The sequence below is a fragment of the Paramormyrops kingsleyae genome, chromosome 16, assembly GCF_048594095.1.
Source record: "Paramormyrops kingsleyae isolate MSU_618 chromosome 16, PKINGS_0.4, whole genome shotgun sequence".
In the NCBI taxonomy this organism is placed as follows: domain Eukaryota; kingdom Metazoa; phylum Chordata; class Actinopteri; order Osteoglossiformes; family Mormyridae; genus Paramormyrops; species Paramormyrops kingsleyae.
Window position 1 is genome coordinate 4,833,440 of NC_132812.1, and position 25,299 is coordinate 4,858,738.

General features: G+C 39.2%; 1 protein-coding gene across 1 annotated transcript; it reads right to left on the minus strand.

Moving 5' to 3' along the window:
* Positions 1–2,028: 2,028 nt before the first annotated feature.
* LOC111852071 (high affinity choline transporter 1-like) lies at positions 2,029–16,268 on the minus strand. Its single transcript, XM_023827585.2, has 9 exons — positions 16,171–16,268; positions 15,306–15,534; positions 14,649–14,762; positions 14,191–14,346; positions 13,636–13,784; positions 13,332–13,475; positions 12,727–12,880; positions 7,174–7,391; positions 2,029–4,399 (listed from the first exon to the last, which is right to left on the minus strand). The coding sequence occupies exons 2-9, from the start codon at positions 15,487–15,489 to the stop codon at positions 3,749–3,751; spliced, it is 1,770 nt and encodes a 589-aa protein (XP_023683353.2). The 5' UTR covers positions 15,490–15,534; positions 16,171–16,268; the 3' UTR covers positions 2,029–3,748.
* Positions 16,269–25,299: the final 9,031 nt, after the last annotated feature.

Here is a 25,299-nt window from a genome sequence, read left to right on the forward strand (position 1 = left end):
CCATAAGAGATAATGGAAAACCAATTCATTGGTACCCGGCCACAAAAAAATACATCTAAATATGTTTTTTTAGTATTTAAACGCAAAATGAACTGGATAAAACAAGAAGAGCACAAACACATCTACTAAACACATCTAAGCACATTTATCAAAACAGTAATTTGTAAAGTTAAAAAAAAAACAGTGTGTCCTGCCCCGATCGTCCGCTCCTTCCATGTGCCACGCCCTCTCGTTAACCCTGCATGGAATCCCCGTGTGATCAGCTGTTTCTGGTTGTTGTCATTAGCCCTCTGTATTTCGTCCGCATTTCAGTTTGTTTCCCTAGTTCGGTCATTGTATTGTCCGTCTGTGTTTTGCCTGCCTTACCTGTAATTAAACCCCGTATTCCCCGATACCCTGACGTCTGCGCCTCCGTATTGTCTCCGTTCTGTCCCTGTTCAGCACGACAGTTTTATTATAATTAAACGTATTAATGGTTTATTATTAATATTAAAATAATTAATAAGAAATCTTTATTTTTAAAGGTATTTTATTATATAATAATAATTACTGTTACTGTCTATCATTGTCTAAATGTATTTTTACTGTCTAAATATATGTATTCAGCTAGTGTAAACTGAGCCATACTTCCTTCGTTTGTGAAGGAAGTATGGCTCCAAGGTGTAACTATCTGATCCATACCACTTCAATGATTTGTACCTTGCATGTCTCTACCACATCAAATTGTCTGGCACTGCCTGATTCGTTCATCCCGCAATTTTATGGCAAACCTTATTGTCTATATTTGCAGCAAACTACAGGGGTCGTTTTACTGAAAAAAAAAAATTCTATGCTATCACAGCGAATGTGAGGCTGAAACGGAAGCATTACCCTTAGTTTCCGCTGAGAGACATGCCGCGTGACTCATTTCCCCGCGCGTACAAGTTATCTTAGGTTGGCGTTCACGGTTTGACTTCTGAGACTCAGATCGAGTTCTAGGTAATTTTTTTTCGAACTGGTTGGTTCGACTTTTAAGAAATTCAAGTTCTAATGAGTTTGAGAACTGAGGTACCACTGTATTATCTATATGCCAAAGCCCATTTTATTTAACACAGTTCAGTTGATAATACTTTGAAAGCACTATACTACCTCTGCTCTGGGCCTTACAACATGTAGCTGAATTAACTAAATGGCCCAGTGCGTGCGTTTATGTGTGTGTGTGCATGCCCTATAAGACTGGCACCCTTGCCTGACAATTTACTGACTTGAAGGACATCCTTGAATTGGAGATGTGATCATAGCAAAAACTGGGGCACTTATTTTGGCTTCTGTTGCCTTCATTGAAGTGAGCAGTGGAATTTTTTCATGCACACTTAAAGGGTAGTGCCCATCATAACTCGCTTTAATAATCACGTAGGAGATGTCAGACTTGGCCATTTCATTCACACTTGGTTACACATATCATAAAAATACTCCTTCAGTTTCTGCATGGGTGTGTTTCTCAGAAATGGAATTCTCAGAAAATGCTCAAGCAGATATTTATCTTCAAGGCCCGAAGAAGACCATGCATATGACTGGCATATCATTCCATAAACATGCTTCTCGGGTTTATAATTAGAGTAACGTCACCCAAATATAATGAATTACCGCAAATTAAAAGATGAAGATTGTGGAAATGAGATTAAGTTTTTCAATAACACACTCCAAAACAGAGGAGCTCTCTAAATGAATGCTAAATTGTGCATTTATGCATTCGGCATGCAAGCCCCCAGAGACGTGTTGCTACTACAAAGATATCACAGATTATTTGTTACACTTTATAAAGCACAATGCTAATCACAGTTTTATCTACCAGCTTTAATCATTTAAAGCTTCTAAAATAATTTTATCAATAACTCATTGTTTATCAATATGATAAAAAAAAATCAATAACACTTTGATTTTGGTTTATTTACACAAATCTCCCACTGCTCTCAAAACACAAAAAACGGAATTTAAATGTACACACTTTAAAAACAAAACTACACACACAAGGCAACACAAAATCTCTTTGACATATGCAATTGTTTATTCAACTTACATTTTTTCACTTATTTCTGCACAAAAATAGAGATATATAGCACTACTTGCATTTAATTTACAGTACATAAACTATCTGCCACATAAATATGCAATGCCACATGTGATACAGACTATTTTCTGACCTAGCCAGACCACTAAACTATACAGTTTAAGAATTTAAATGATTATATTCACATTTAAATGTAGCAGTGCAGGCTGACACAGACCACTGACATTTTGTATAGTGTCAAGGCAGATTAATTGATTAATCAACTATCACACACATTTCACACTATGAAAACGCCAAAAACAAACACCATTAATGTTACAATTATCACACATCACTGTAGATAAATCTAAAGGAATACCTTTCTTGTGATTTTTCATTTGGACAGTATATTTGATAAGGAGGCTGAATAACTATCACAGAAAACAGTAAACAGAACTGACTTCATTTCAAACAATTACTCTCAACATATCTCACACTCAGAGGAGATGGTGCACAAGTATTCTGTGGTGTACAGGGAGTGTGACTCGTAGGTCAGGTGTTAAATTAGGTCTCGTGTACCGGTAGTGAAATGAAAGAGAGCAAAGCACTTTAAACCTCATGCTAAGGGTGGGCGATCTGACGGCTGTGTCCTAATTCAGGGGCCGCATCTTTCGAAGGATGCAGTCTACGAAGGTGTAGTCATTGTATGCAGCGTTCATCAGAGGTCGAACAGAAAGTGTTGTTAAATGGTATGGTCTGGCCCACGGATAATTTCCTATTTGCGTCACCAGCTGTTCCTGCCCATAGCGTTGAGTCATAAAGTGCTGCTACTGTCGTCTAGCTGGGACACACCCAATTCACATCTGCATAATGAATCTTGGGATATGGTAGGCTGTGAAGGATCCATTGGGTGGACCCTTGGCAACTCGGCAAAAGAAGGACACATTTCTAGACCACCTTTGAAAGAGCCTTCGAAATGGGACAGTCTTGTTGCACTGCTGTGACGCATTCGGTCTTCGATTGCAGCCTTAGAAGGATGCAGTCCCTGAATTCTGACACAGCCGACACTTTTATATCATGATAGATCTTGAAGACGTCCACAATCTACTTTACATACGAATCACAGGGATTGTGATCTTTTGTGTTCTCCTAGTCATACTTCCAAACTTCACATAAAACTCTGATAGCCAGTAATTACGTGTGTCACTACGTGATCCATACCACACCTCCTCACCTGCCATGTCCGCATTACACATGAAAGAGACCCCGTGATATAACTCGGCCAGTCTGCACAGCCATCTAGTAGGAAGTCATTCTGTTCGTTTGTGAAGGAAGTATGGCTCCAAGGTGTAACTATCTGATCCATACCACTACAATGATTTGTACCTTGCATGTCTCTACCACATCAAATTGTCTGGCACTGCCTGATTCGTTCATCCCGCAATTTTATGGCAAACCTTATTGTCTACAGTTTAGGACTTGAAACTTTTTCATTAAAGTACAATCCATACAGTTGCAGTAAGTTTCTTAAATTGTTCTTGAAACGCAAATCTATTTCCTAGTTTACAAAAAATAGCAGCACTTAAAAGAATTTAAAAACAATTACCCACACAAATATAATACATATAGTTATCACACTTACTTGTTTAACTTACCTAACATCAAAGATCTGTACTGTGTCATTGTCGAAAAATGTTCTGTCCAAACCCTGAGAAACCTCTAGTTAATTTGATTGTTAGAAGAATCGGGGCTTGTTTCCTTATCGTCTAATTCCTCTTTAGTAATAAATGTTCCAGCCAGAGTAGTACTGAGTTGTGATTTCACTGGGAACATCTCTGCCAGGGTGATATTGTCGCTGTTCATTAATGTGGTTTTGTCCATGATCTCCTTGCTGTGCTTTGAGACAACACCATCCAGGAAGTCATATTTTGGTAGAAGCTTCCCACTTTCAAACAGATACTTTGCCAAATATGAAAAGGCAATGTTTCCCAGGAAGGATGCAAGCATGGAAACAGTCTTGAAGGGGAACCTCTGCCTGATGTAATACTCAGCTTCATGTGTCAGGTGATTCACCTTTTTCATCTGGGTCCATCCAGGATAGTAGATGAAAGGGGGAACTCTGAGGTATGGCTCCCCACCGCCGATGCGGAGGAGCAGGCCAAAGATGTAGCCGGCTACCGATCCATAAGTGTTTGTGGCCTTGATGAAAAGCACACAGATTAGCTGGGGGAAGATGATGACGTAGACCAGGTCGGAGCTCAGGTACCACAGGCCATAGACAGTGCCCGTCAGCAGTGCCAGAGACGTGGCCAGGGCCCCAAACACGAAGATTGTAATCCGCATGACCCAGATGATTTCACGGTCTGAGGCCTGCGATGGGACCACAAACACAAGATCTGTAAACAGTGATGACTTAATGAATTCCCATGGCAATTTTAAGGATTATTCTGACAGACATACTGTACCACAACTATTTCATACTGTGTACTGAAGAAGTGGGTGTTGCTGCATCCGCATGGAAAATGCTGGATACGTTCATATTAGAGTAATTAATACTGTATCTGTACCTGAAATGTACTACTTTCGTTTGGGAACCACTTTTGCGCAAACAGAAATGCAAAAAAAAAGAAAAACAATGCAAAGTCATCGTTAATTGATTAATGTGATTAAAATAAAATTTTAATGAAAACAAAAAAGCTGAAATAAGCTTTTGCTTATTTTACTACACATTTGTATTTTTTTAATTCCATGTTTCATCTGTCTGATGTTAAACAAACAATTATTAAATCTCAAACCTGGCTGCTACAGTAGTTGCATATTTAACTCATTTAATCATCCAGAAACAAACATTCACTGGAAACAAACCAAACATTCAGTTTTTCACATAACAAGGTTTACAGAATTGCATTTGAAAACTCTCTGTTCTTATATATAACCATGATTAACTTTTCTGTTCTGGGCTATGCGGGGCAGTATGTGTCTCTGCTGGTGCTACCTCAGATCCCGTGGTCAGAGGAATGATTGCACTATTGGACAAGACCATGTACCCAAGCTACTCCAGGGACTGTCTGACCATCCTTTCTCAATTGTATGTTGCTTTGGATTTAGGGTTCTGCTAAAAAAAATTATATATGGCAGAATTATAAAACAACCCTCATGAATTCTACTGGTGGACCGTTACATGTTATACTCATCAGACAGCACCACATCTACAGTGAGTCATTCGACACAAGCTGATACGCTCACAGCTTCCCTTCTCCCTCTAAATGAATGGTGTTTATTGTATTTGATGGGAATGCATGTGGTTCGGGGACTGGTCTGTCACCGCCGCAGACATTTATATATGACAACTCAAAACATGTTTTCACTGAACTTTTCAAACTTTGCAGACACATTGTATGGAGGAAGATCTGGAAATTAACAAATTTTGAGACAGATCGCACCAAAATTGATGTACTGTTGCTTTGATAGGACAGCAAGAGACACAGATCTGGTGAAGCTGATTACACTAAGATAAGTCACACAAAGTTGGGCATTTAATAAAGATTATTTGGAGAAGTGAGCAGAGTGTGTAGGGGAACTAAAGATTGTACACGTTAGGGTTGTGGGAAGAACAGGGATTAGATCGGGGGGAGAGGATGACGAAGCTGTCTGGGAAATACATTGTTGTTTCGACAGCATGTAGCTTATGAATGTGGCACATCTGTCTCTAAAGGTCTAGAACATTTGACAATTATGAAATAATAAATTTCATTACACTAGGTAGTAATTTCACAGAAAGCGTGCTCTTTAGAAAGCAGGAAAGGAGTGGCATGACTAACAAGCCAGAATATTCCCACGTTCTTTGACATGTGAGACAGGTGCAGGCTGCTAATGAGTCTCTAATTGGATTCTGCTGTTGTCAGTAGGGATGATTCTAAGTGTGTGTTTTTGTGATTGCATTAAAGACTAAGCAGTGAGAAAACAATTATAAAGGACACACATACAAACCTTCCAAAACACCATACTGTACTTCACCGAAGACATTTAAAAACATCTAAACTTTTATCAAATTTGTACTTTTTATAAAATTCAAATTTAACATTGGCAAAGGATTAACAACATGTCCTTTGGAAGGTTTTTAATGTTGCAGGTATCACTTTACAATAAGGCTCCTTTTGCGACTTGTAAATGGTAGTAACTCATTAATAAAAAGAAAACTGTGTTATAACTTGTTTAAAATTGTCTATTAGTAATTTACAAAGTGTTACAACATAATTAATAACCAGATTATAAACCATTCATAAACCCTTTATATGGGTAGTCTTATTGTAATGTGGGACCATATTGCATTTAACTTAAATAAATATCAACATAAAATTGACTGGGTTTTGTTGATTTTATTCTTACTTAGGCAGGATTGATTTGTAATCTAAAACCCCTACATGAAATCATCTGTACATCAAGAGATTGTTGACTGTATGAAAAACTATGCTATTCTTTTTAACTTCAAACAATTTCGCAATGTATATACAGTACATTTATTTTTTGAAATCTTTGAACAGCTCTTTAAACCTTAGCCATAATTAAATATTTAATTAGTTCACAAAATATACAATTTATTTTTGATAACATTACATAATTATGCAACATTTTACCATAATCTAATCTTTATAATATTTACAAATGCATTGCTGTAATAAAATACCAATAATAATTCAATCATAAATTCTGATTGCCTATTAAAAATTAATAAATATGCAATTTAGTGGTTTTAAGTTCTTGCTGCAATTCCTATTTAATGCCATTATTTATTTTGTTCAGCACTGTAATAGACAATCAATGATTGAAACATCTGCACAATTAAATTAAATGAATGGAAGATAATTATTCAGTCAAGTGTATTTTTTCCTTCAGAGTTAACTACTGTATATCATTGTTCGAAAGGTTGAAGATATCACGTGTCAATCACAAACTCAAAATACATCATCAAGCCACCATCCAAGGCCACAATTATTATATATTTTGGACACGTACCCCCTGTTTTCAGATGTGATCAGAATGCCCCCCCCATTATATACTATAATTACGGCCATGTTGATTCCATGGCTACGGCCTTGGCATGATCCATTGACACGCCTGTAAAGTATCACACAGTCTCTTACCAGCTGACGAAAGGAGAGCTGATAGATGTTCCGGGCAAACATGGAACTGGCCGAAAGGATGGACGAATCAGCAGATGACATCACTGCTGCAGACACCGCCCCCAGGCCAAAGAAGGAGATGTAGGGTGGGCACAAATATTGGAGCACAATGGGCAAAATCATATCTGACTCCTCCTTCTCTGTTGGTGACAGTGACCCGTATGAGGTCCGGTTCCAGTCTGTATCAAACAAGTAAGAGCCATTCACACAAATCTATTAACCATACAAGATGACTGCTGATGATTGACAAGACATTAAGAAACATTTTGAGAACTTCTTTTACAGGACTAATTCTTTTGATAACTGCTGAATTTTTAGTTCTGCATCAATATTCTAAGACCTGCAGTACTAGATAATGTATTTTGAGAGATGGGCTATTATATAACAACTTCATGATAAGTAATTATACACTGATGATATGCATGAAAATTGGTCGCATGAATGCAGATAGCATTAATCTCTTTCAGACCTCAGTATTTATATTATGAACACATGTGTAATTATTTAGTCTTTATTTGTCAGTAGTATTTTTAATGAACACTTTGATAGTGTCACGTTCAGCTCCGAACGCTCCTCGTGTGTGCCACGCCCCCTCATTACCTCCTGTCGAACCTTGATTGTTCTCACCTGTTGCCTGTTACGTTTGCCTAGTCTCATGTATTTAGTCCTAGTCTCAGTCAGTTTTCCCCAGATTTGTCATTGTGATGTGATGTTACGTGTGCTGATCTACCTTCGTTCACCCGCCTGTCTCCAAATAAACCCCGTTTGTCCTGAGTTACGGCTCCGTTTCCCTGCTTCCCTGCTCGCCTTCGTACCGTAGTGTGACAGATAGGACAGTGACAGTGGAATTATGGGAACAAAGATGTTGAAAAGGCATTTATTGATTTATCACAGAGCCCAGGAAAGAATAACTTGAATGCCTCTATTTCTGGACATTTCAGTGAGTATTAATAAATAATAATAATAGATTTTATTTGTAAGGCACTTTACATTTAAAATAAATCTCAAAGTGCCACAAAATGTCATCCTAAAAGAAGTGGAAAAAAAACACATATTAAAACAACAATTAAAACAAGCAAGTAGATCAATAATTAAGAAATCTTCCTGCAAAATTAATTTAAATCCATAATTTCTATTAAAAAGAAATGTCTTAAGTCCTTTTTTGAAATTTTCAATAGTCTGTGGTGCCCTCACATGGTCTGGGAGGGTGTTCCATAGACGCGGGGCGGCAGAACAGAAGGCCCGATCACCCATTGTGCTGAGTTTGGTCCTGGGGAGTAGGAGACGATTTGCATTTGTAGATCGTCGAGACCGTGTTGAGGTTAGGGGGGTAAGTAGTTCTTTTAGGTAAAGAGGGGCATTTCCATGGATGCATTGGTGAGTGATAAGGGAAACCTTGTATTCAATCCTTGCAGAAAAGGGAAGCCAGTGCAGTGACTGAAGAATGGGTGTAATGTGTTCATATTTTCGAACTCTCATCAGAATCCTTGCTGCACTGTTTTGTATGTATTGGAGTCTTTGAAGATGTTTGTTGGGCATTCCAATGAGAAGTGCATTGCAGTAGTCAAGTCTGGAGGAGATAAAGGCATGAACCAGTTTTTCAGCATCTGGCAAGGTGAGAGTAGGACGGAGTTTTGCAATATTTCTGAGGTGGTGGAATGAAGTCTTGCAGAGATGTTTAACATGAGCTTCAAAAGTGAGTTTAGGATCAAGTCTAACACCAAGGTTGATGACTGACGAGGCAAGGGAAATGTCATGACGGGAGACTGTAATGCTCGGTATGGAGGCTGACTGAAGGTGATGCGGGGTACCAACCAAGATCGCTTCAGTTTTAGAGCAGTTTAACTGGAGAAAATTTTGTTTCATCCACACACTGATCTACTCAAGACAGATGCTGAGTTTCCATGGCATTGGTGGTGATGGTGAACATGATGCTGCAGAGGAGTATTTATCAGTTTTCATGTAAAGCTGTGTGTCATCAGCATAACAGTGAAATGAAATTCCATAGCGACTAATGATTTGGCAAAGAGGGAGCATGTATAAAGTGAAAAGGATGGGGCCGAGAACTGACCCCTGGGGGATTCCACAGGTCACAGTGTGTGTCCGGGACCTTGCTTTTCCAAGGGAAATGTACTCTGTTCTGTCAGTAAGATAAGATTGAAACCAAGACCAGGCAGTGTCAGTTAGACCAATGGTGTGATGTAACCGACTGAGGAGTATATCATGGTCAATCGTGTCGAACACAGCAGATAAATCACGAAGATCGAGTTGAGAAGGTGAGCCAGCATCAGCCGTCATCAGCAAGTCATTTGTGACTCTAATCAAAGCTGTTTCTGTGCTATGGGCAGAGCGAAAACCAGACTGAAATTTTTCAAAGTGGTTGTTGCATTTGAGGTGATCCTGAATATAGATGGCAACTACTTTCTCCAGTACTTTAGTGAGGAATGGAAGGTTGGAGACAGGCCTATAGTTGGCAAAAACTTCTGGATCAAGAATGGGTTTTTTGAGAAGTGGTCGGATTATAGCGGTTTTTAAAGCAGATGGAATGTAGCCAGCCTGGAGGGATTGGTTAATGATTGTGGTGATCAAAGGAGTGATGGCAGAGATGTTTGCTTTCACCAAGGCTGTAGGAAAGGGATCCAGAGCACAGGTGGAGGGCTTCATATTCCTAATAATTTTTTCAACCTCTTGTTGTGAAACTTCTAGGAAGCAGTCGAGAGGCTGGGCAATCACAGGCCGTGGATTGATGGTCAGAACAGATAGATCTGGGGGACCTGGAAAGGCAGAGCGAATTGAGTTGATTTTTGCTTTGAAGAAGGTCATAAAATCATTACAGTGCTCTTCTGTATTTTCAACAAGTATAGGAGTTTCTGGTTGTAGAAGTTGATTTACAGTGGAGAACAGCTGCTTAGAATTTCCATGGCTGTTTTTAATGACATTTAAATAAAACTTAGACCGTGCATCTCTAAGGAACTTTGAGCATGCCTTTTGATGTTCCCGATAGGCCAGCTTGTGGACAGTGAGACCCTAAGGGCACGCCCAGCTGCCTTCATTTTTCGTAGCTCATTTGTAAACCAGGGTGCTGAGCGAGAGAAGGTAACAGAGGCAGCGTGTGGCTCAGTGGGCTAAGCCTGTGTGCCTGTAATCACAAGGTTGGCAGTTCAAACCCAGCCTCAGCATGTTTGTGGGTCCTTGAGCAAGGCCCTTAACCCCCAGCTCCCTGGGCGCCGCTACAGGAGGCTGTTCTTCACAGACAGCATGCTCTACAAAGAGCAAGTTGAGGGTTGATTGATTGATTGTAACTGCTTTGGATTTGACCAGGGCATGGAGATCCAATATACTGCTCAGGGTTTCATTATAAAAGTCCACTGCGGTATCGACTGATGAGAAGTTTACATGTAGAAGACTCTGTAAGTCAACTGTCATAGATACTGGGTTGATATTTTTCAAATTTCTAAAGCAGATTTCGCCTTTGGCCTTGATGAGAGGGGAAGGAAATAGCAGCTCCTTGGGGACAACCTTATGGTCAGACACACCCAAATCATATATTAATAAATTGCTGACAAGGGCAGAGTTGGTAATGACCAAATCGAGCGTGTGCCCCCTAGTATGCGTGGGGACATCAACAAGTTGGCTGACATTAAAGCAGTCCAATAATTGAAGAAAGTCAGCAGCAAGACAACAGGAAGGTGAATCAACATGAATATTCAGATCCCCAAGTATTAGAGTTTTGGCAGAGGTTGTACTAAAAGTTGAAAGAAGATCAGACATTTCAGTGATGAAAGATGGATTTGGTTTAGGTGGACAATAAATGAGAAGTATTGTCATTGAAGGATTGGATTTACATTTAAATGCCAGGCATTCGAAGGATGACAGCTCAGGCAGAGGCAAAGGGGATAGATCAAGGTCATTATGATAGATGACAGCCAGACCACCACCACGACCCCTGCAGTGGGCTTTCTAGAGGTAAGAATAGCCCGGAGGACAAGACTCATTTAACACAGAAAAAACATCTGGTTTGTGCCAGGTTTCAGTAAGGCACTTCAAATCCAGACACTTGTCCATGATATGATCTTGTATAAGAAAAGATTTGATAGTGAGAGACTGAGTGTTAAACAACTCAGCTTTAATAGTAACAGAGGTAGTGAGTCTCCGTATTGGTCGAAGTTGTTTTAAATCCGCTCCACGTTTTCCATCCCACTCCTGTGAACTTCTGTGAATATAGCGGGGCTGACGAAGAAGTCCAAGTTGCTTGATAACTGATATACATAATGGAGTGGTGTTGGTGAAGTTGTTTAACTCCATCAACTGATCGACGGAGTAACATTACAGTAACTAACAATAAATAAACCACTAACTTACGTGTACTATTAAAGCATTTATGTCATTTATTTAAACTTTTACCAAGTAAATTAACTGAAAACCAGTTCTCACTGCTTTACGTGATATTCGGGATACAAACGTCATGCGTGTAACTAAACTCTTCAGCCAATAAAGGCAAAGGTGTGTCGTCACGGAGGCGGTTCCAGTTTGTGCAGCCGAGTGAGAGGTCGCAATGCATCTAACCGTAATGCATTGCGTCAGGATCAGAATGCGTTGCTTTAAGGCAGCGCTGTAAGCAAGTCGAACGCACCCAATGACCGGACTGGGGAAACAAACTGAAATGCGGACTTAATACAGAGGACTAATGACAACAACTAGAAACAGCTGATCACATGGGGATCCCACACGAGGTTAACGAGGGGGCGTGGCACACGGAAGGAGCGCACGATCGGGGCAGGACAGGGGTAATGTTGGGATAAGATCTTTATCGTTTTGGAAGCCATTAAGAAAAAAATGCTCTTCTTGTTCTATCCTGTTCTTTTTCTGTTTAAATGCTTAAAAAAAAAAAAACATATTTAGGTGTAATTTTGGGGGGCTGGTTTTTGGTTTTTCATTATTTCTTATGGGAAAAATTTGATCAGAACTTGAACTTTTTAGGATTCGATCCGGAGTCCGGAACGGATTAAGTTTGAGAACCGAGGTACCACTGTACTTATTGATTTGACCTGATGATGTAGTCTGTGTCTGCAGTCTGTTTTATGTTGTATTTGCACAAGTCAGGTCACAATAATATAAATTAAGTAATAAACTGCTTGAATGAAAATTGTGGTTTTCTTGTTCTTTAGGTATCACATCGTCTATTAAAAAGGTACTAATGTGTCTAGCCATTCTGTCAAATGATATTAAATATAAATATACATTATATATTTTTAAATTTGATGGGCTTGATGCCCTTGCATGTGGACTTAGTGCCCTTAAAAACATGACCCAACAAAGGTCAAGTGGCTCTGTCCTTAAAATAACAAAATCCCAGGCCTGTCAAAATGCATTATTGATCTCATTAGTGCATCAAAATTGGTGGTGGTGGTGGTGGGGGGGGTGGGGATGGATACAGTTTTAATTGGAGTCTTATCAAAGAAAACGCAGCTGATGCATATACTGTAGCATGGGTGAGGGTGCGCGTGAGATTACCCGTAGAGGCCCCTATGGCTCCTATCAGGACCGAAGGCACGGCCATGACCAGGCAGCCGAACGCCGCTAGGAAGGAGAGCACCTGGGCGTATGTGGCTGAAGAGGCAGAAAGAACGCGCTGGAAGTACACCTGCCAGGGAATGCCCCCCAACACCTGGAAACAAAAAGGCCCAGAAGAGGAGATGCAGACATGCAGATGCAGCGCCAGGCCAGGAATGACGCAGCTCCCTAGTCAGTCTGACCGTGTACAGTGCATGAGGCATGTAAAACAAAGCAGAGCGTTCACAGGGACAAATCACTGTCTTATGAGCTGAATGGTATTGTAATTCTTCTGGAAGGGCCTGAACCTGCCTCCGGCTCTGTGTATGTACAGTTTGCATAGTATCCCAGTGTTCGCAAGGTGCTCAAGTACCTAAAAGTACTTCACATTCCTGTCGGAGTCCACAAATATGTAGTTAGATGAACTGGTGACGTGAGATTGCTCTGAATGTCGACTTCTCATCGCTATCATGTAGTGAATAAACAGATATGTATGTGATTTTCATAATGTGAATGGTTCTCGCTGCTCTCTAAGAAACTACATAGAGTATTGGGTGACAGCTTACCAAAAGGCAGAAGTTGTCAATCCACATCCAAATATCTGATGCCTCTATTTTGCCCAGCCAGGGTCTCTGATAGACTTTATTCACAGCAGTAACTCCAATGTCTGACACAGCGGGGTGGGACAATGCAAATGGCACACTGATCCACTAAAAATAAGTGTTAAAGAGAAGAGATAACTCATATTTGCTTCATAATTATTCATGGGCTTAAATATCTAATAAATTCTGGTGTCATTTTAGCTCCTTCTGATTCAACTTAACCACAGTGCTTTAAAAAAATCAGACATTCGGGTCTTGCTGGACTTACCAGCCCTATAAAGATGCAGAACAGCTGGACTACATCTGTATATGCCACAGAGTACAGGCCACCAACCAGCGTGTAGAAGATGGCGATGAGGGCAGAGATGACCACAGACATGTTGATGTTTATGTCCACAATCACACTGAGGGTTGCACCTGCCCAAGAAATGAGCTGTTAGATGCAGTTAATGGCATCAGACTCATTTCCTTTGTCAGCTCCTTAACATTATACAACGTAGTAGAACAATAATAAATAAAACCTGAACTAATACACATTTTTAATGAGCATTTGTTTGTATGTATAAACTATATGATAGCTGGTCTCCTGGCTTAATAATCTGTAAATGAGATCAGAAAATGAGCAGATTCTGGTTCTCGCACCCAGCGGTGTTTAAAACAACTCAAACCACACATTTTCATTGGGCCCCTGAGGTTTGCCCCACCCCCCTTGGCCATAACAAATGAGAGGAGGCCATTCAATATTGTCTGGGGGGGCAGAGGGCACTGAAAAATAAGTTATTGTTTGGGGTCCCAGAAATGACAATCACAGCCCTGCTCGCACCTAAAGCCGATAAGATGGCTGCTGACCAGAAGATCTCGCCCATCAGTGCTGGGATGAAGAGGAGACCTCCCATCCTTTTACCGTAAAGCTGCTGGAAGGGGTCCAGCATTGTGATGTAGCCTTTGGAGCGCATGGGTTTGGCAAAGAACATGCCACCTGAGGACGGCAAATCATGCATTTGGTAAACGGAGCAATAGACAATCAACCTCCAATGCATGTCCGAGGAACCTGCTCAGCTACCTTGGTGACTGCCCACAATACGTGGGATTCTGAGTAAATATAAGTTAATAGGATTTAATTTAGTCTTCTTGTCAAACTTTTTAAAGTCCAGAATAATGAATCTTACTGACATCTCCTAACTGCACATATATTACAATGTTCTTCTGTGAGTTATAAGCACGTTAACATTGCACAGGAATTTCTAACTTCAGTATGGCAAACAAAATGTGCATCCTTACCCACCACCAAACTAAGAGCATAGCCGAACGGCGCCTGCGCCCACGCCAGACCCGAATCTGGCAAGTAAACATTTTCGGCAGTGCCGTTGATGTAACCTCCTCCTACCCAGGTTGCTGACAAATACGCCACAAATAATACAAATAAGGCCATAAAGTCAGGTTAACATTATGATTGACTTTTATACATTCATATGTTGATATATTTGAAAAGGCTAAGAAACAGATAATCTGTATTTATAATGAGACACACATTAGAATAATGTGTCTAGAATCTAAAAAAGATCTACGAAAATCCACACAGCACAAAACTGCACAGCAACGTACTTCCAGAGCCTTTTCTAGTGTAATTCCCATTAACTTCAACAGAGAGATAAGAGCGGGTTTCTTGCTTTACGGTTCACACGAATTATTATTTTTAAATCATATTTGTAGGGTTTCTTCGAGGTTTTTTTTTTAAATACAATTCGCAACATTTCGGCACCTGCTTTAAAATAAATTTATAATTCTAGGGTTTCAAAAATACATGCGAGTAAAGGTTTTTTTCAAGCTGCGTTATGCTTAAAAATGTAAAACCGATATACTCGTGTATACTTAGATGAAAGAGATCTGATGCCTGTGGCAATGCAGTCATACTCTTTCAAAACCAGTGACACTTACCAGTCATAGTAAAACCGCCAACAAACAATCCAATGTCCCTTCCGCCGACCATGATGGTCTCACTTCGATCGACACCTCCTATGTCGCCGGCTTTTTTGTTTTTCCAGGCGGCCCATATTCCGACAAGAAGAATCACTATATAAAAAATAACTATAGCCACAAGTCCTTCCACGTGGAGAGCCATCTTCTGAAATCAGCCCTCCCAGTCAGACTCGAATTTCCTCTAGACCTGGATAAAGATATTAAGAGGAAAAGGACGAATACCCACTGAACTCCCAATCACCCTGTCCACTTTTCTGACATCTCTTTTTAACCTTTTCCACAAAGTAAATCAAAGACAATTGCTGATGAATGACGAAGCATAAGAAACATTTAGAAAACTACTTTTAAAGGACAAATCGCTGCATTTACTGTATGAGCACGGCGGACTATTAAGTACTTTTACACATTTAAGTGCTTATTATATGTTTAATGCGCTATATTTTTGCAGCCTCAGTTAGATTTATTCGGTTTCTAAATTGATGACTATTGTTAACGTTTTGTGTAATTACAGGCGGATTTATGTGTAAAACTAGTTTTGCGAACGACTCATTTTGAACAAGCGCTCCGTAATGCAAAAGAGAAGAAAATATGCATGCTCCGTTTCTGTAATATTAAAATAAAACAGCATTCAGAATGAGATTGATATTCGTCTAAAATATACGGTCGTAGACCCAGCTCCGCTTCTTTAATCGTCAACACTGTTAGAAATAAAATCAGTTTTTATAGGCTGTAAATTTTAAATTAATCAGATGTCGTAATTTATAGGACTATTAAAATACTTCATCCCTCAACGAGTAAAATACTTTATGCCTCAACTCCTTACCATTCAAAATGTTGTTCTGGATTGATCGCAAAGATCGCGTTTCTTTAGCTATGAAAAAGATAAATGAGGATCGAATATCTACAGCGACAAAACGCGGAGCTGCTGTACAACAGAGTTAGCGGATGGAGCGCCTTGTTACCGTATGACCAATATAACAGACTCAAAAAGCGACGTGAATGGCTGAAGAGATGTCTACGGCTGCCACACAGTGCAAACACTAATCAGGTCTCCAGTTTTACCCAGACTGGATTAAAAAGCGCAACAAGGATAGTGAGCCCCAGTACTGGTAGTAAAGCAACAAGAATAATAATTTTTCAAAATTATATTGGTCGTTCATGTTACAAGCACGGTGATTTTTCTGTCCCTATATCATTCACTTATTTCTCTAAAATGAGTCACATTTTTATATCAAATGGCTTGAATTATATTCGGTCTTCTTTAACATTTAAACACAGAAAATAGATATTAAAAATACCATTTCGTATTGTACACACCTTTTTATTGATACATGCGTTGACATTTATCATGTCCTAGGTGCAAAGTAGGCTAATTAACTTCCACAAGAACTTTCAACCAGATAATGATAAAAATCTCAAAAGATTCTTCATTTATATTATAGACTTGGCTAAGCTATGAGTCTAATCATACATACAAATCAGGTGAAACTACAGTCATTTTTATTTTTTACTTCTTATTTAATTGCTTGCTTGTTTGTTTGTTGATTGCCATTTTCTTCATTTGCTGTGTCCCTTAAGTCATCTTCACAACCACAATTCCTTTGAACCCATTTTCAGTAAGTGACATCTTTTTTCCAGAATTCAACTACAAACTGAGGTAAGCTTTAACTATTACTCGACCCTACCTTTTTAAGTTTTTTAAAAGTTATCCTCACGTTCCTTAGCTTCCCATGGAAGGTCTATACAGAAGAGGGTCCGCCTGTTGGTCGAACCTCAGACCCAGGAGGAACAATGCAGATTCTGTCCTGCTCGTGGAATACTGGACCAGCCTTTCACCCTCACAGGGATACTGGAGGCTTCATGGGAGTTTTCCCAGCCAGTCTACATGTGTTTTGTGGACCTGGAAAAGGCATATGAACATGTCCTCTGGGGGGTGCTTCAGGATTATGGGGTATGAGGTTCGCTCTTGCGGGCTATCAGGTCCCTGTGGAAATGGAGCGAGAGTTTGCTTCACATTGTCAGCAGTAAGTCAGACTCATTCCCGGTGGGTGTTGGCCTTTGGCAGTGCTGCCCTTTGTCACTGATTGTTCAAAACATTTATGGACAGAATTTTTACACCAAAAAATGGTGGATTTGCTTAAAAAATTTTGGTAACAATTTGCATTAAGACAATATAAGTATAAGTAATATAATATAAGCTCTGTGTATACTGAAGTAATATCTTTCATTTTTTAAAGGTGATTGCGCATCAAGAAGTGTGAATGATGTAGGGTAGATTGGCGACCACTGCACCATGGGGCACTTGCAACATGTCTTAGTCCTGAAAGCAGGAATGAGCGACAGTGGTGATATTCATACTGCACACACTCAGTTAGCCCCTCCTCCACATATGGCAGCCACATATGACCATTCCTTCTGCAAAAACTACTTTTCCAAGGTAAAAAGGATTTTTTTATGATCAAAGTTTTTGTCATACTGTCTAAATTGTTTGCATGAAGCATTGTAAAGGCACATCATTTTAATTAGTGCTTTCTTAGCTTCTGACAGGCATTGCTAGCATGTGTCAAAGCCGTTGTGTCCAGCTAGCATAGCAAGTTTTATCGTGGCTGTCAGTGCAGGGACAGGTGCAGCATGCTGCTGCGCCGATGGAGGAGCCATTTATACCTGCCACACGTCAGATGTGGACTAATTTCCTTCTCTTACTCTCTGTCTGTCACACACATATAAGCTACATTATATGCACATACAGACACACACACAGGTGTGTATATATCTTTGTGGGGACTCTGCATTCATTTCTATGGGGAAAACTCTAATCACGACATCATGACCTGAACCCCTACCCAGCCCTAACCTTAACCGTGAGTAACCAAAATAAATACGAGACTTTTGGGATTTTTCCTTTTTTGTTTGCATTCACAGATCTTTATGGGGACTGAAAAATGGTCCCAACAACATAAAAAACAGGTTTTTATTACAATGTGGGGGACATTTGGTTCAGGAAACTTTCACAGAAATTCACAGAAGTATTATTAAATTTCAGTGTCTTGATTCTGATTTAAAAAAATATTGTAGTTTAAATGCATTGTGATAATTAACCAAAACATGATTGTTACTTACTTGTTACTAGTCTGTTTCTTAATACAGCCAATTTAATATTCTGCAATTCATAAAATTTAAAATATGATAGTCAGAAATATAAATTTTCCTACTGAATTTATGCACTTAACTTCAATGCAGACATGTCTAATATTCAGTCACAGTGTCGTTAGGGGATTTAGCCTCCCCCCAAATAAATGTACACTAATAATGTGACCCCCCTAATGAAGACTTAGCACCTCCCTTCATAAGTCTTTAGTGATGCTTTAGTGACACAAAATAATAAAAATAAAACACTGAGTCATCAAAAAAAGTGGGATTTAATTCTTCTCAAGAGCACTGCCTAGTGATACCAAAAACATAGACAAAACAGAAAGTTACTTGGGTTCTCTTAGTTTAAGCTACTCAACCTGCTCCTAAGAAATTCTACTGTCTGGAGGTTTTTGGTGTAACCCTGCAGAAGAACCTCCCAATGAAGATGGGGAGAGGTTCATCACTCTGTGAAAGACTACGTGGGTAAATAAAGCAACAGTTTCAGAATAATGTTCCTGAAAGTAATATGGCAAAGTTTTTGGGAATTTCATCACCTACGGTACATAATATCATTAAACGATTCAGAGAATCTAGAGAAATCTCTGTATGCAAGGGACAAGGATACTGGATATCTGTGATCTTCGGGCGCTCAGTTCACACTGCATTAAAAACACACAATTCTACAGTTGAAATCATTACATGGGCTCAGGAACACTTCCAAAAACAGTTTGTTGTTGTATTCACAGAGCAGGATGAAACTCTACCATGCAAAAAAGAAGCCATGTCTGAATATGATCCAGAAACACCGCCGGCTTCTCTGGGCCCAAGTTCATGATGGACTGAGGTAAAATGGGAAACTGTACTGTGGTCTGATGAATCAAAATTTCTAATTCTTTTTGGAAATTATGGACGCCACATTCTCCAGATTAAAGAGGAGAGTGACCATCCAGCTTGTTACCAACCGACAGTTCAAAAGCCAGCGTCTGTGATGGTATGGTGGTGCAATAACCTGGGAAGGCACCATTAATGCTGAATGATATATAAAGGTTTTGAAGCAACATATGCTGCCATCCAGATATCTTTTTCAGAGAAGGCCGAGTATATTTCAGCAAGACAATGCCAAACCACATTCTGTGTGTATTACAGCATGGCTCCGTAGTAGAAGTGTCAGGGTCGTAGACTGGCCTGCCTGCAGTCTAGACCTGTCACCCACTGAAAACATTTGGCACATCATGAAACAAAAAATACGACAAAGGAGACCCTAAAATGTTGAGCAGTTGAAGTCCTATATCAAGCAAGAATGGGACTATATGTCATTTTCAAAACCCCAGCAACTGGTCCCCTTAGTTTCCAAACATTTACAGAGTGTTGTTAAAAGAGGAGGTGATGCCACACAGTGGTAAACATGCCTCTGTCCCAACTTTTTTGAAACATGTTGCTGGCATGAAATTCAAATTGAGCATATATTTATTATAAAACAATAAAATTTCTCAGTTTCAACATTTGATATGTTGGTTTTGTTCTATTTTCAAATAAATATGTTTTTTTATGATTTGTAAATCATTGCATTCTGTTTTTCACAGCATCCCAACTTTTTCAGCAACCGGGTTGCATATGACGTGAACATGGATGGCTGCATCTTGTCTTTTGTCAACATTTTGGCTCTATAATGACATTTATCTGATAGAGAATATTACAGATACATATGCATGCTTTGTTTTTATATACGTGATTCAAGGTCTCCAACAGAAGTTGTAACTTTGACCCTGCTAGCCTGCCTTTGACTCTCGTGACTCAGGCAAGGTTCAGCATATACCAGTCCAGCTTCCCCATGAAAGTCTCCTCCATGGGGATTGTTGTGATTCTCCTGAACTGGCTAAAGAAATGTATAAACCTGTAATAAAGCAGACAGTTCCATAGCTGGTAAAAATAAAATCTTACTGCAGTTCACTGAACAGAGCAGGCCACCTCTCGCTAAAATCTTCAACTTGAGGGCACAAACTGACAACTTCCTGCTCTCTTTTCAAAGTGTTGACTTCCATCTCAGGCAGCAGATTCACCTGCTTACTGAATTTGGGTAATTGCCCATTTTTTATTTTATACTCTGCAGCCATCTAGTGTCTTGTAGACAGGAGTACTTTTCAATTAAAGCCTCCAGTGCTACCATTACCTGGCTGCTGCTTGGATTAGCTGTGTAGTTGAATATGTCATCTGCTAATCTGTCTAGTATATGTGCTCGTGCTCTGGGGTTTCTTAGAAGCGCGGCATCTGCAAGATAAGCACTATGTCCTGCTTTCAGAACGACTTCCACATCATAAGAAAAAGATGGTATGTCAAAAAAACCCAGGCCAGGGTTCAAGACGGAAGGTGAAGACAAAAGCATGTCCCTTGAACCAGATGAGCAAGTATCTTCTTCTGTACCAGACAGATCTAATGAATGTGGGATTGAACACATTTCAGAATCTTCAAAGTACTAATTCAGGCTCAGTGTAAATTATTTTCACCGTATCTTTGTCCTTTAGGTCTGCAGTTGAACTTAGCCTGAATATTGATATCCAGTCATCCGTGTTACCTGGGATGCCATTTTGTAGAGTCATTTTGCGAATGTCATGCTCTTGTGTAATTACATGAAGATGGACTGGTGCAGACATTTTGGCAACTTTGTGTACCAGCTATTAAGAGGGAAATAACTGCACATTAATGGCACAGTTCTGTATTTAGCATTAGATCATGATGCTAATTCAGTCAGGTCAACTATTTATGTTTACATTTAATTTAGGCAAAACGTATGTGCAATATCATTCTTGTTTGCCAAGGGTATATATCCACTTTTATACATTTAAATGTTCTTTTTTTACGCTTCTGTATTATCAATTTGAGTGTTGTCAACCTGCATTTATTTAAAATCCCATCTTTTGGGTTATATTACATTCAAGTGGGCACATTGACAAGTCAAAACTCAATTTCCCATGTCTCTAAGAAAATTGCAGGCCAAGCTTAAAGCTTAGTGAGTAAGTGGCATCAGGCAACTGGATTTGACCAGTCAGTGCAGGAGCAGCATTCAGGAACTGAACATACTATATGTTATCAATGCTAAGATCACAGAGTCAGCTCTCAGGGTGCAAATATTTTCAAGTCCATACCATCCCTGAGCTGTGCATTGTATTGAAGATTTATTTATCCAAAGCAAGAAAATGCATATTATGTACAAGAAACTACATTAAGAAATGATACATTATCTACATGCAAATAACAGGTACGTTACAGGATCATTACTGAGTCTGACATATAATTGTGGTGTTTTAAAGGAGGTATTTGCCCTTCTGTTGCAGTATAAGCTGCCAAAGGGAAGACATCTGCCAAGTCAGGTTGCTCAAGGATTCCTCAGGTTTTAATGGGTCGCTATTAAAATAAATCAATCCAGCAGCCATTTTATATATCTTCACCATAACGTTAGATTTGCTATGGTGTGGGTTTATAAATTCTGTTATTCCCCACCGAGATTCAGTTCATTGATGTAAAGATATATCATTTATACTTTAAAGGAAAAGGGCATTAAAACATAAAAACTTACCAAATGCAACGAGGACCGTAAAACTTTCTGGACAAACAATGAGCTCTTCAGTGTTCTTCTGTGCATCTTTCCTGCAGATCAACAGCTTTCCTAGGGAAATTTATCGGTGACTTAATTAAATCCACAACGCTTTGTACGGACCTGCCCCACTTGAAAAATCATCGTAAATGTAATAAAAAAATGTAAGTTTACTTTATTCCCCCTAACCAAAAAAAAGTACACGTTAATTAAGTACAAGGTTAAATGCAGTATTAAAATATTAAGTTTATACTAAAACATACATTTTCTTTATAAATATATATATATTTTTGCTACATTTACTTGTCCAAAAAAATCAAATAATTTTTCAGTATAGGCGTAGCTACGGGGCAGAGGGGGTCCTGTTTGGGGGCCTTAGGCTTGCGTCTTTGCTTTTTGCAGCTGTGGGTTGTTCACCTATTTCTGCGCCGCTGCTAGTATTAAGCTGATAGTGGCTTTTCGAGTATTTCATTTTAAAACAGCTGTCATCTTCTTTATTAATAATGACTTGACCACTCGCCACAATACGTTTTCTTTTGCCCCCTTCATGTGGGTCTGCTGCACCAAAAACATTCTGCCCTCCCTTGGGTGCTGGAGTTTTTAATATTGATTTTCTATCTACACTCACTGTGCTCCGATTGCCTGTGGTTGCTTTTTATCAGTGATATGCTCAACTTCGTATATGTTCTTGTCGAATAAAATTCTTTTTCTTTATAAAGGTAAGATTTGGTATTCCAAAAGTAAAAATATCCCAGGTAACATTCCCATATGGGGCCCATATGGGAAAGACAGGGGCCATCTGGGCTGGCCCAGCTCACATTTTACCCATGTGGGGCCCATATGGGCAGGATCTGGGCAAACCCATATGGGGCTGAACGATATGGGCCCCATATGGGCAGGATCTGGGCAGCCCCATATGGGTTAAATGTGGGCTAAGAGATTTTGTCTAAAAAAATTACTGCTGTTATAATTGTTCTGAACACAAATACAATTGTTTAATTCTTTTTTTTTAATTAAGCTTGTGAGTGGAAATTTGAAACTATTACACAAGATCCCAAATATGTTAACTGATCGAGCTCCTGAAAGCGATCTTGAAAAGTGCACACCAGGATTTGATTTATTTATACCTATAGTCCTGATAAGATTGTGGAGAATAAAGGTGGACAGAGTGGAAAATAAAAAAAAAACATATATGGTCGATCTGTACTGTACGTGCTTTACTTTTTTGGCTTTGTCCTTTACAGTATGCTTTTTGGAGTACTGAATACAGCAATTAATGTTATATGTATTAGTTATCATGTTTGTGCAGTCATAAATGTACAGTATGCAAATATTCTTGTTAGACGACCATACTTTTTTGTACTATATAGTCTTGCGGTTTCTAATTTACATGCCAGCAACAATTTTGACTTGTAGTGTTTTTTGAAGTGTGACTTGTATTGTTTTTTGCTGTATGGTGTATGTATAATGACTGTAATACATTAGTGTTTATCTAACCAACTGGCTTAATGCGTGATCTGAAAGCATGTGTTTGCTTTTCAGCAAAGATATAAAGTTTTCAGAAAATTGATTTTGCAAGACGAGTGTATGGTATTGTGAGTTTAGCTTGAATTTTAGGGTTTGTGCTTATAGTGGTTTGAGAAAAGGAGAGAAGATTTTAGGAAATGTGTTTTAGCAATTCAGAAAAACTGTAAAATGTCAAGGCATGTCAGACTATACTTTGAAAGTGGCGGGTGAGAGGCCTCAGACTCGATCCAGATCGGGTCACAGTACAGTATATAAATACTTATATTCTATGTTTCTTTTATGTTCCTCTTTCTGTGTCTGCCAGTCTAATTCCCAGTCTATCTATATCTAGTGTTGCTTTAACATTCCATCCTCTTTGTGCAATATACTGATTTACAGTACTCTCAGCAAAACAGCATGATATACTACCACCACCATGCTTGTTAAGAAAACAATCTCACCTTGACCCCTGCAAACATATCTCTTTTCATTGTGGCCAAGCAAAGAAGTTAATGACACATTCACACGTAATTGTGACTCCAGCCTGCCAGAACCCAGCCGCAGCCTTAGAGTCACACACGTCTGTGCTCTTTTCTGCAGGAGAGATTCACACATCATTCTGACTGCCCCCACCCCTCCCCCCTGTGATTGTGCAGCCATCAGCAGCCTTTCAGAGTGTTAGCCAGACAGATCGAAAGAACACACTAAGGAATGTGTCTGTTCTATTCACAAACAAATGAGAGGCATATTATAGTAAAATGTTCATTTTGCCTCATCACCATGTGTCAGGGCTGGGTCTAGCGTTTCTATCCCTTGTTGCAGAAAGAATCCTCTAGCTAGCTGTACGTTGCTGACCACAGAACAGCTGCCCTTTCTCAGGCTGAGTCTGAGTACGTGTGACCCATTTGTACTTTGATGGCAAAATTCAGCTCCTATATTCACCAGTTGCACTTGCACTCTCACCCGGCACACATTTTATGTTCTATAGTCACTCTTTGGCTTCTTCAAATGTTTAGAAACATGTGTGAACAGTTTTGCATCATTGTGTTTAAATGACTACTGTGTGCTGGCTGTGCATATACTTCTGCGGCCTGTGTTTTCTATTTTGGGATCAAAGTTCACCATAGCGCAAAATGTGTTTTGATGAATGAGAATGTGTTTTGAGTTTTGCAAAAAGGGTGACTATATATACTATATGAGATCTGCATATACTTTCTCTAACTATAGGTGAGCATGGTTTAAAGTTTTGCCAAACAAGTGACTGATTCAATAAATGACTTTTGGCAATTGGCAGTTTAAATTTGTTCCCAAAATGGTTTTTAATATTTCAGTAATTCAGAAATACTGTAAAATATATTTCACCTATCTAAAAAACATTTATCCCAAAGTGATATACAAATGCTTTTCGTCATCATTTAGAATGTGATTATTCCATTTTTTTGTTAACATCTACTTTAAACATACACTTTTCAAAAACCTATTTCCAACCTATTTTGTGCTGACGAATTGTAAAAAATCGCATATAAACGTTTCTAGCCAAGACTAATTATGAGCTCTGAGCTTATAGGCATAGGGGTTGGCTATACAAAAGGTGATCGAGACATTCAAAGAATTCTATGAGGTTTGATTACTAAAGTTACAAGTAAACTTGTTTAGGTCAAAACTCAAAACCCATCTTTTTAAGTTGGCTTACTCGCTTAGACCTATTGTTGTCTGATTATG